The sequence below is a fragment of the Eretmochelys imbricata genome, chromosome 1 (genome assembly GCF_965152235.1).
Source record: "Eretmochelys imbricata isolate rEreImb1 chromosome 1, rEreImb1.hap1, whole genome shotgun sequence".
Taxonomy (NCBI): Eukaryota; Metazoa; Chordata; order Testudines; family Cheloniidae; genus Eretmochelys; species Eretmochelys imbricata.
The window spans coordinates 273,932,018-273,944,962 of NC_135572.1; the positions used below are offsets into that span (position 1 = coordinate 273,932,018).

Consider the following 12,945-nt stretch of genomic DNA (forward strand, 5'->3'; position numbering starts at 1 on the left):
GCAAACACAAATGACTATGCCAGATTTGCAAGGTGTCCAAGCCTAGGACGAACAATAGGGAGGCTAGGCTGATATTCCTGCTAATGGAGATAGTGCTCAGGCCATCATTGGAGCTGTCCCAGTCTGACTTAATGCCAAGTGCTGCAGCTTCAGTGTGACATTCACCTCCAGGGTTAGCAGAATCATGGCACCATTCTCCCTTGCCTGTACCAAGAAAAAAACACAGGGCTTCCAGATAGGCACTTGCCAAAGGAAGATCTCCACCCTCTAATTCTGGTAAGAGCACCACAAGGAATGGAGTAGAGTGCACCTGCAACGTAGGCACTCCTCCTCCAAATCTGTGCCTAAGTTGGCACAGTTGGCTTTAGTGCCACAAGGGACACAGTCGAGTCCAGTGCTGAAAAAGGTACCATCAACTTCTTCAGCACCGCAACAAGAGACCATCTCAGTGCTGATTACCACTGAGGCTTTTGCGGCAGCAAGAAACCTGCTTTGTCTCAGTGCCAGGTGCTTCCACCTCTGGTACCACAGTTGCCTGCTTCTTGGACAAGCAGTCTCTCAGTACCTTCCAAAGGGAAGCCTGCAATGATGGCGTCCCTCCACCCATCTCCTGGCCCCTGGCACCAACTGAATTGGCTCCACCATGGTCAGATGAAAGGGAATCCTCCTCATCAGACTTGAAGGTGGGGTTGTACATAATTCAACCCCAAAGCAGGACCCACCAGTCTCCGCACAGATCCTCTCCTCCCATTTACCACCATGATCCTTCAGTGGCACCTCCTATGGGAATGGAACCTGGGCAATGAGGCCTGCCCTTTATGGCCATTTTGGATCCCTTGGGGGTTTCCCTGAACATCCAGATCTTCCCCACATCATACATACTCACTGGCTTCATCTAGAAGGGCTGAGTCTACTCACTGAGCTACTCTGTCCCCAGAATCCAGTGATAGTCATGGTACGGAGCATCAGGAGGAGGTTCCAGAGCTAGAGCAACAGCTGGTAGAGGAGATTCTACCTCCCTCCTCCAGTCTTGGCTTCATCTTTGTCCTCGCCAGGTGAGGCCCTTTCATCTGGCACAACTTCACTTCCTCCAGATTATTTTAAAGTTTATCAGGAGTTGCTAAAAGAGAGTGGCTGCAGACCTAGATGTACAGGTCAAAGGGGTCAGGGAATCTTCACATCACCTTGTCACGTCACATCACATTGACATTTTATCATTGGTGGGTACCTCCAGGATAACTCTGCCAATTATTGAGGTGATAGAGCCTATAAGGCTGTATGGAAGTCTCCGTCTTCATTGCCTCCCACCTCGAAAAGAGCAGAAAGAAAATATTATTTGCCCTCCCAAGGTTTTGAGTACCTCTGTACTCACCCACCACCAGGCTCATTACTCATGATGGCGGCTAATGAGAGAGAGCATCATGGGCACCAGGCTACCAGCCCGAAATAGAAGGATGCTAAAAACCTGGATTTATTTGGCAGGAAGATTTATTCAACACAGCAGTTGTGTATCACTAACCAACAGGCTTTGCTGAGGTGGTACAATTTTAATTTATACAGCTCCATGGAAAAGTTAAGAGAGCTGCTTCTGGAGAATGTTAGACAAGCGTTCTCTTCCCTAGTTAGTGAGCGCAGGCTAGTCAGGAGAACATTGCTGAAGGTGGGGCTCGACGATGCAGACTCAGCAGGTAAAATCATGGCTTCTGCAGCGGCCATATATAGATCATCCTCACTGCAGTCTTCTGGTCTTCCCTATGAAGTACAGAGTATTGTTCAGGTCTTGACATTTGAGGGTCCTTCTCTGTTCTTGGATGGAAGGAACAGCAAGCTCCATGAACTTAACAACTCTAGAGCCACCGTGAAATCCTTAGGTCTGTACACTCCTGTTCCAGTCAGGAAATACGATTGGCCACAGCAGACTCACCATTTTTTTGATGTTCCTTCTCCGCAGGACCTATCAAAAAAGAGATCATAGGGTAATAGGTTGAGGTCTCCCGCTCCTGCTGCTTCATCTCTGGCTCCGGGCCCCTGAAGACACCTGGGAACTGCAAAGCAGCCATTTTGATGGGTCAGTCAGGATTGGCAAACCAGTTTTCATACGTTCAGACCCAAACCTCTCACTTTTGCAAATCGTCTGTCCTACTTCCACAGTGCTTGGTCTGAGAGTACTTCAGACCAGTTGGCCTTGAGCACAGTAGAAGTTGGATGTATTCTACAGTTTTTATACCCTCTGAGGTTTTCAGTCAATTCCCAGTGCTGAGAAATGCCTCAGTCACTGGGCTTCAAACCCTGCATTTCCTGCAATCAGGCTATGCCCATGAGTGACTCACACTCAAGCTGCTTGAAATGCCTTGGGGAAGCTCATATTGGGAGCCAAATTTGCAGAGACTTTAAGCCTTGCATGAAGAAAGATCATGAAGCCAGGCTAAAGTTTCTCCTTGTGGAGGTGGTCTTGAGACCTCCATCTGAACCAGGTTGGTCAGACTCAGCACCAAGTACCTTGGCATTGGTAAGGAGTGTGCCTCCTACTGTGCCTGAGTCCTGACATCATTCACCATCCCCAGTGCCTAAGAAAAGGCATAAGAAGCTGAGTGCCAAAAGGGGGAGATCCTCAGAACTGAAGTCTGCTAAGCATGGGGATAAGAATAGAGTGCAGTCTAAGTCTAAGCACCCCTCTGCTTCAGTATCACAGAAGACGTCACCATTAACTCAAGCACTTAGGCAGGTTCCATCAAATCTGGAGTGAGAAGGAGTTCCTTCCACATCCATGGCACTGTGCCATACCAACACTATCTCAATACCACCACACCATAGACATTTGCGACTGCTAAGGTCCTCCTGACCTTATCACTGGCAGTACAGCCTCGGCACTGATCACCAGAACTGTCTGGAATGGCAGAGGTTAGGTCCTACATTTCTTGGAGCTCCTCTTGCTACCCCTCCGCTAGAGGTTTCCACTCTTCCATGGATCCTGTCACCTGACTACCATTGAGTGGTTGGCCAGGAAGTTACTGGGGACCTCCACCTGTCCAGTGGCCTTTCTGGAATCAGTGGGGCTTTCCCCACCATCCAGATCGTATTTCAGGCACTCCTATTCAGTGGCATCAGAAAGGCATGTGGCACCGACCCACTGGGCAGCACCCATTCCTGACACCAGTAGTGAGCTGGGTACCAGACTCCAAGAGCCGGTTCAACAGGACCATTAAGATCACAAAAGGGAGGCAGAGCATCTGCAGCCAGTGCTGGCCTCTTCCTCCTCATCTGACAAGGCAGTCTCAGGAGGGGCATGTTGACTCCACCAGAAGACTATAAGGGGCACCAAGAATTGTTAAAGAGGGTTGTGTTAAGTCTGTGCATATAGATGGGGAAGTAAAAGAATCCTCTCATTGCTTGGTCAATATTTTAGCCACTATAGGTCCTTCCAGAGTGGCCCTACCTTTCAGTGGGCCATTATGGACCAAGTTAAGAGGCTGTGGCAAACCCCTGCATCCCTTCCCCCAACTTCAAAAAGGGCTGAGTGGAAGTATTATGTACCCACCCAACATTATGAATTCCTCTCCATTTCATCATCTGCTGCAATTGAGAATGAAAGGCAATGGCATCAGGGCACAATGCTAAAATCAAAAGACTCAAAGAAGTTAGACCTGTTTGGTAGGAAAGTTTTATTCTACCCAGGGTTGCAGATCAGGATTGCAAACCAGCATGCACTTTGGGGCAGTTATGATTTTAACGTATGAGACTCCATGCTAAAATTTAAAGGCATGCTCCCAGAAGAGGCTAGGCAGGAGTTCTCCTTGCTAGTGGACGAGGGAACATTGATGGTAAGGGCCTTGCTACAAGCTGCTCTGGATGCTGCTGACTCAGCTGCTAGGTCCATGGCTTCGGCAATGGCCATGCATAGGAGCTCCTGATTGCAGTCCTCTGGGCTCTGCAGGAGGCCAACAGACTGTGCAAGACCTGCCCTTTGAGCGATCCTCGCTTTTTTTGGAGCAGACTAATGCTAAGCTCCATAGTTAAAATGCTTGAGGGCAAGCCTAAAGTCCCTTGATTGTACACCCCAGGTCCTTCCAGGAAGAACTTCTGGCCTCAGCAACCCCTCTGGTATTCTGCTCCTGCTGTTTATGAAAACTTGAAGAGAAAGAAGAGTTGAGGTTATTGCTATAGACTACCTCCTCCTTCTACCTCTGCATCGATGCCTACCACACCTAGACATGCAGCAGTTTCTAAGCAGGTGTTCTGATGGGCTGCTCAAGGATGCTGTATTAGTTTCCAGGATGCTAGGCCCCATATTTCCTTTGTTTGCAAACCACTTTTCCTGTTTCTTCAGTGGTTGGTCCCGTGTTACCACGGACTGTTGGGTGTTGAGCACAGCAGAAGTAGATACACCCTCCATTTTATTTCTGTCCCTCCTTACCACCCTCCCTCCACATCCCTGTTCATGAACCTGTCTCATGAAGAACCTCAGGTCCAGGAGGTTCAATCTCTCCTTCAGGTGAGAGCCATAGAGGAGGTTCTGCAGAATTTTAGACAGAAGGGTTTCTACCCCCATTATTTCCTAATCTAGAAAGCTAAGGGAGGTCTGAGACCTATTTTAGACCTGTGTCAGCTCAACAAATATCTCAAAAAGATAAGTTTTACATGGTCACCCTGGCATCCATTAATCTCTCTCTGGATCCTGGAGTCTGGTATGTTGCCCTCGATTTAAGAGACACCTACTTTCATGTGTTGATATACCAAGGGCATAGAAAGTTCCTCAGATTTGTAGTGACATACTCACATTACCAGTTCACGGTGCTTCCGTTTAGCCTATCTGCAGCAACTCGGGTGTTCACAAAATGTATAGCCATGGTAGCAGTGTTCTTCAGGAGATTAGGTGTGCAGATCTACCCTTAAATGGATGACTGTCTAGTCAAGGGCTGGTCCAAAGCTCAGGTTATATCCAGTGTTCAACTCATTCAATCAACCTTCAAGGCTTTAGGCTCATTGATCAATGCAGACAAGTCTAACCTTATCCTGGTGCAAAGGATAGGATTCACAGTTATGTGTGGGACTCTATCCAGGCCAGAGCACTCCTCCTAGAATTGAGATTGCAATCTATTTGATCTCTCATATCAGACTTCTAGATTCATCTAGTCACAACTGCCTGAAACTGTATGAGGCTCTGTGATGGTCCTTGCTCAGGGTTGGTAGGATAGCATCTCCTAGTGGCCCATTACCTGTGGGCGGGGGAGAAGGGGGGGAAGGAGGGTGTTTGGTAGGGGTCCCCAGGCCCTCCTATGTACCTTCCGGTGGCTGTGTGTAGTATGGGTAGCTCTTCTTTCTCGGATGGCACTGCTTTCTCCCACAGTATGGCCCACCCTCCTGGGCCAGATCAGTCCTACGGCTTTCCCCCGTGGGGGTAGTCCAAGAAAAATAAAGGGCATTAATAAAGTCTGGAGTTCATATGAGAGGGACAGGGGAATTCTTCCCTCTCAGTCTTTTTCTGTAGTAGGTCCTCCCTTCCCTCAGGGTGGGACCTTTGGGCAGTTGTCTTAGAAAGAAGTTCTGCCTTTCCTCAGCTGCTCTCTGCTGGAGTTGCAGGTTGCAGGTCTGCTCTCTTCCCTGGTCTGCCACCAAATGGGCTTGTCCCCTCCCTTTTAACTCCTCCTCTAGTTGGTGCATTTCCTACAGGTGTGGTGGGGACAGGGCTGGCTGAGCTCAAAGCAGTTGCTTAACCCCTTGTTGCCCAGTGTGGGGGTTTGTACACCTCATCACAGACTACTAAGACATATGACCTTGTGCACGTATGTAGTACAATACACGAGACTGCACCTCAGACTCCTTCAGACACAGCTGGCCTCAGTGTATTCACCACTGTGCTCATGGTACTTTTGTGGGTTCTGATTTTGCTGAATTGGTGGTTGGATCCCCTCAAAGTTTGTGTGGGCATTCCCTTCCTCCACCCTCAACCATCAATGACTCTGGTCTCAAATGTGCTGGCTCTAGAGTGGGGAGCTCACCTGGAGCCCCTCCAAACTCAGAGTCTTTGATCCTTGACAGAGCTCCCTCTTCATATCAACATCAGAGAGCTCAGGGTGATTAATCTTGCCTCTCAGGCTTTCCTACCTCATATCAGGGGGAGAAACCTGTTTGTCCTTACAGATATCAAAGCGATGTTTTACCTCAATGGGCAGGGAGGAGCTCAATCATTCCTCCTGTGTCAGGAAGCAATTCACATTTGGGAATTTTGCATAGCCCATTCAGTCAACCTTGAGGCTTCTTACCTTCCAGTGGTGCAGAACAAGCTAGCAAACTGCGTGTCATTTTCCAGTCACGATAAGTGGTCTCTGGGTCCAGATGTAGGCAGATCCATTTTCCCCAGATAGACCTATTTGTGAACAAATACAACAGAAAATGCCACCAATTCTGCTCCCTGCATGACCACAGTGCAGTCTCCATCACAGACTCCTTCCTGCTACTCTGGACTGAAAAGCTTTACTATGCTTTTCCCCCAATTCCACTTCTACACAGAGTGCTACTAAAGGTCAAGCGGGAACACGCCTGGGTTATATTAAGAACTCACCAACACTGGTTCTACACTCTACTGGACTTCTCATTTGCAACTCCCATCTCACTCCCATTGCACCCAGATTTGATCTCTCAGGAGCATAGATGGCTGCTCCACCCAAACCATTCATTTAACAACCTGGAGGCTTCATGGTTAAATTCCAAAGAACAGGCTTCATTGGAGAAAGTTCGCCAGGTCTCACTGAGCAGCAGAAAGCCCTCCACCAGAGTCACCTACTTGTAAAAATGGAAGCTGTTGTGAATCTGAGCTTGTCAAACCAGAATCTCACTATCTATCCAACAAATACTTGACTATCTGCTGTACCTGAAACAGCACGACTTAGCAATTTCCTCTATCAAGGTTCATGTGGTAGCAATATCAGCTTTCCACCCTTGCGCGGATAACTGTTCTGTAGTCTATAAATAGAGTCCTGGAAAGTTTGTACCCTCAGTTAAGGAAGCCCATTCCCTTTTGGGAATTGAACTGGTTTTATCTAAACTTATGAGACTACTATTTGAGCCATTAGTAACGTGCTCCTTACTACACCTTTCATAGAGGTGGTTTCCTAATTGCTATCACTTAGGCGAGAAGGGTCTCTGAGCTGCATGCTTTCACATCCAAACTACTGTACACAGTCTTCTTTAAAGATAAGGTGTACTTATTCTCTCATCTGAGTTTTCTCTCCAAGATAATTTCAAATTTTCATAACAATCAATCAGTATACTTATCTGTGTTTATCCAAAACCACAGACAAATAGAGATGAGCAATGGCTACAAACATTGGATGTTAGATGAACACTGGCATTCTACATAGACATTATCAAACCATTTCGGCAGCCTACCCAACCATTTGTGGCTGTAGCAGACAGAATGAAAGGTTTTCAGATCTCCTCATAGAGTACAGAGTTACCCTCTTGGGTAACTTTTTGTATCCATGCTTGTTATGAACTGGCAGGCTGTTCACTACCAGAAAGCTGGGTGCTCACTTCTCAAGGTCGCAAGCATCTTCAATGGCATTCCTAGCACAGATCCCTCCCCTGGACATCTGTGAAGCAGCAACCTGGTCATCAGTGCACACTTTCTCCTCCCTTTAGGCCAATACTAAAGAGATGCTGCCAAATTTGGTCAAGCTGTACTACAGTTTGTGTGTATATGAACTCCAATCCCTTCACATATTTAACTGATTGGGAGTCACCAAGAGTGGAATGCACATCCACGATCACTTAAAGAAGAAAAAACAGTCACTAACCTTTTGTAACTGTTGTTCTTCGAAATGTGTTATGCATGTCCATTCCATGACCTGCCCTGCTACCCCTCTACATCAGAGTTTCCAGAAAGAAGGAAATGAGGGTGCTTGGGGTCGGCTGGGCCCTTTATCCCAGTGACAGTGGCATGTGGCAGCAGAGGACACTTGAACCGCCTCTATGGGTACCACTGCGGGAAAAAATTCCAGCATGTACACCAACAGTGGAATGGACACGTGCAACACATCTCAAAGAAGAACAGTCACTAAAAGTTAGTAACCATTTTTTTCCACGTGGCCTCAGCGGGAAGGTGTTTTATTCCCAATATTTCCTAATTCCAAAAGCAAAGTGGGGGGTCTAAGACCAATTTTAGATTGGCGTCAACTCAACAAAGTCTTAAAAAAGATAAAGTTTGCATGGTCACTCTAGCTTCTATTATCCCTTCCCTGGATCCTGGGGACTGGTATGCAGCCCTTGACTTAAAAGATGCCTACTTCCATGTGGCAACCAATTAAGTTCACAGGAAGTACCACTGATTTCTGGCCAATCAAAATCATTACCAGTACTACCTTTTGGCCTGTCAGCAGCTCCCAAGGTTTTTACAAAGGTTATGGCAGTAGTAACTGCATTCCTTTGAAGATCAGGAGTGCAGGTTTAGCCCTACCTAGATGACTGGCTTGTCAAGGTCTGGTCAAAATGGCAAGTGCAGAGCAGTGTTGCTGTGATGCAGTCAACGTTCAATGCTCTGGGACTGTTAATCAACCCAGAGAAATCTCTTCTGTCCCCAGTCCAGAGAATAGAGGTATAGGAGGTGTACTGGACTCAGCTTAAGCCAGGGTCTTTCTTTCGGACTCCAGGTTCTATGGTCCTCAGAGGTCTTAGCTTTATACATCATTGTAAGAGAACTGAAAGCTGTCAGACTGGCTTGCCAGGTATTTCTGTCACAGATCAGGGAAAGCAACCTGTTAGTCCTCACAGACAATGTGGCGGAAATGTTTTACCTTGATAAGCAGGGGAGAGCCTGCTTTTCTCCATTCTGTCAAGAAGTGACTCTACTCTGGAAGCTCTCAATTGCCAACTCAATATTTCTAGAAGCATCTTACCTGCCAGTTATACAGAATGACCTAGCAGACTACCTGAGCAGATCATTAATGAGTTATCACAAGTGCTCTCTTCGCCTGGTTGTGGCCAGATACATCTTCCAGCTGGGTTTTTTCCCCAAGTAGACCTATTTGCGACAAAGTCCAACAGAAAGTGCCAGCAGTTCTGCTCCCTACGGGGCCACAGTCTAGGTTCCATGACAGATGCTTTTTTACTGGTGTGGTCAGTCATGATCATCTAAGCTTTCCCACCAATCCCACTCATTCAGAGAGTACTGCCAAAAATAAGACAGGACCAGGCCAGAGTCAGACTTGTAGCCCCAGCAGGGGCCCATCAGCACTGGTTCACCACTCTCCTGATGCTGTCAGTCAAACCTCCAACCACTTCCACTGGACTTGGACATAATCTCCCAGGATCATGGTTGACTTCTCCACTCAAGCCTGCAATCCCTTCAGTTAACAGCATGGATGCTCCATGGCTAGACACTAGAGAGCAGGCTGCCTACATTTGTTAGTCTCTAAGGTGCCACAAGTACTCCTTTTCTTTTTACAGATACAGACTAACACAGCTGCTACTCTGAAACCTGCTAAATAGTAGAAAGCCTTCTACAAGAGTGACTTACCTTGCTAAACGGAGCATTTCTCCATCTGGGCTCATCAATATGGGGTATTAACATCCAGTGCTTCAGTTCAACATATTCTGGATTACTTGTTATACCTTAAACACCAGCATTTGGCGATTAGTTCCATCAAGGTACATCCGGCTGCTATTTCAGCATTCCATCCTAAGGTGGACAATTGCTTTATTTTCTCCAATGTCCATAAGATTTTTAAAGGGCTGAATCAAATTATGCCCTCATGTACAAGACCACATTCCCCTTTGGGTTCTAAACTTAGTATTGTCAAGACTTATGAGTCCCCCATTTGAACTGTTGGATACCTGCTCTCTGACGCTTCTACCAATGAAAGTGGCTTTTCTGGTAGCTTAGCTGGAAGTATGGGGGAGCTGCAGCCATTAATGTCAGGACCTCTGTATACAATCTTCTTTAAGGATGAGGTTTGCCTACCTTCTCATCCGAAGTTCCTCCCAAGGTGGTTTCCTGTGAGCAATCTGACCCTCAGTCCTAACATTTGCCTCCCACTGTGTTGTGACTCAAGATTTCAGAGACGAATCTAGGGTGGGATGAGCTGTTCTCCAATCTTTATTGAAATAGACTCTGATCCCACCTCCTGTTCTATGGCTTGTTGGTCACCAAGAGAGGAATGCACATGTGCAGTCACTCAAAGAATTAAAAACAGTTACTAATCTGTTCCTTAACTGTTGTTCTTTGAAATATGTGGCTCATGTCCATTCCACAACCTGTACCGTTCTACATCGTAGTTATGGCAAAAAGGAACTGAGAGGGGCTAGAGGTAGCTCTGCCTTTTATACCTGCATGCAGTGGTGCACACCAGCAGGGGGAACTTAAGCTACCTAACAGGTACCACTGAGAGAAAAAAAGTTTCCAATTGCCATGCTCTGGGCACACAGACACCAAGGGTGAAATGGACATGTGCAACACATCTCAAAGAACAACAGTTACAGAACAACTGTTTTTTATTGGATATCCTCCAGTCAGTAACACCTACCAGAGTTACCTGTCTGATCCGTGAGGAACTTCTGGTTCCTGCTAACATGGTTTGGCAGATCCCAGCAACAGTACAACCAATTTGGAAGAGATCTGGCAAAAAATATAATGTCCCCAACAAGGACTATGAATTTCTGTTCTCCCATCTCACACCTAATTCTCAGGTGGTTGAGGCAGTGAATGAGCCACCCAGAAGGCCTTTCTTTGTTTCCACGGTTAGGACTCCAGCTCAATATAGAGAAATCCATATTAACCCCAGTACAGAAAATACATTTCATAAAGGCATCCTTGGTCATCTCAAGAGGCCAGCCTTCACATCAACCTATTGAAATGAAAGACAGTCAGGAGTGCCTGTCTTCATTTTCAGCTTCTCATTAGAGGAAAGTTTATTGAAGTCATGACAGACAATGTAGCCTGCATGTTTTACATTAACAGGCAAGGCAGAGCAAGATCCACCTCTCTGTGTGTCAATGCAGTAAAGATATGGAATTGGTGCATAGTCCATCACATTCGCATTTCAGCAATATACCTTCCCAGAGTGCAAAACTCCCTGGCCAGTGTTCTCAGCTGGCACTTCTCCCAGGACTACAAATGGGAATTGGATCCATGAATACTAGATGACATATTTTGAACAAGTGGACCTCTTTGCCACTGCCACAAACAGGAAGTGCCATCTGTTCTGTTCAAGAGGGGATTGAGACCCCCATTTCTTGGGGGATGCCTTCCTTCTATCTTGGTTGAAGGGTCTGTATTACATGTTTCCCCCATTGCCTCTAATTTTAAATGTGATGAACAAGATCAGGCAGGATAAAGCCAGGGTTATCCTAATAGTCGCAACATGGCCAAGACAGACATGGTACCCTTACTTGTTTCAACTGTCTCCTTGTCTGGCGATCAATCTTCTGTGCATCCCTTGTCTCCTCTACCAGGCCGTCAGCCAAGTACTTCATCCCAACCTATAAATTCTCTGTTTCCAGGTGTGGCTCCTCAGTGGTTTGCAGGGATAGAATCTACCTGTTCTGAAGACGTACAGCAGGTATTTTTAAACAGCAGAAAAAAATTTACCCATAACATTTACTTTCAGAAGTGGAAAAGATATAACTATTAGTGTGAAAATCAGCAAGTTGCACTTCACTTTCACTTATCCTGGATTATCTGATATAACTGAATAAAACGGGTTTATCAAGTAGCTTAATCAAGATTCATTTGGCTGTGACAACAGTTTTTCATTCTCTAGTTGAAGGGTTTTCAGCGTTTTCTCAACCTACAACTGTAAGGTTCATTAGAGGTCTGAAGAACCTCTTCCCTTAAGTGAAGACTCCCACTCCAGTTTTCAGAGTAGCAGCCGTGTTAGTCTGTATTCGCAAAAAGAAAAGGAGTACTTGTGGCACCTTAGAGACTAACAAATTTATTTGGGCATAAGCTTTGGTGAGCTACAGCTCACTTCATCAGATCTTAATCTAGTTCTCAGAGGTCTCACAAGACCTCCATTTGAACCAATGGCAATCTGTTCCTTACTGAACCTGTCTGGGAATATTGCCTTGTTAATAGCCATTCCTCAGCTCTTAGAGTTAGAGAAATTAGGGTGTTGATAGCTGATCCTCCCTTATGGTATTCTTCAAGGACAGGATTTCCCTATGTCCACACCCTAAATTCCTACCTAAGGAGTCATCTGAATTTCATTTAAACCAGACCCATTTTCCCCCAAAAAACCTCGTAGCTCAGGACAGGAAGCTTCTTTGCATACCTTATATGCCAGAAGAGCTTTGGCCTTCTATTCAGATAGGACCAAATCATTTTGGGAGTCTCCTAGACTATTTATCTTCATTGTGGACAGATCTAAGGGATCCATTATTTCTACAAAGAGACTATCAAGATGGATTTCAGAGTGTATTATCACTTGTTATGTTTCCCATTGTGATGGCCTTCACTTGGTCAGGCCTTAGACCCTTTGATATGCAGAGGGAGGGTTTGATAGGGGAGCCTGGGCCCTTCCACTCCATCAGGCTCTGGCCCAAGGCCCTGTGAAGGCAACAGATGGGTCTGACACCCAGGAGCACCTTAAAGCTGCTATCCCTGTGCCACTTCCTACCGCATCCTATTGTCCAAAGTTCACAATCTGTAACAGGAGGCTATGAAGGGGGACAGCTCATCACTTGGCACCTTTGAACAGCTGGGCATGGCATAGTAGCTCTCTCCCTCTTGGGGTGGTGGCTGCTTCCTCTCATGCCTCGGCACTACGGCCAGATCATTTCCAAGTCTCTCCCCTTCCGGGGTAGTCCATAAACAAAACACAGGAAGCCGACACAAATAAACTTTATTAGTAGATGGGGGGAATGCCTTCCTCTCTGAGCATAACAGAAGCAGGTCATCTCTTCCATCAGAGAGACCTTCAGGCAGTTGTTGAGGGCAGACTGAGCCCAGAG

General features: G+C 46.4%; 1 protein-coding gene across 6 annotated transcripts in view; it reads left to right on the plus strand.

The window, feature by feature from the left end:
• Positions 1-12,945, plus strand: part of ANKS1B (ankyrin repeat and sterile alpha motif domain containing 1B) — a 754,695-nt gene that overhangs the window by 153,861 nt on the left and 587,889 nt on the right. Inside the window, exon 7 of one of the 6 annotated variants that reach the window (XM_077807668.1) lies at positions 12,387-12,407. The exons of the other annotated variants lie outside the window; for them this stretch is intronic. Coding sequence (XP_077663794.1) covers positions 12,387-12,407 — 21 coding nt within the window. The remainder of the gene's footprint in view (positions 1-12,386; positions 12,408-12,945) is intronic. 6 annotated transcript variants of the gene reach the window in all.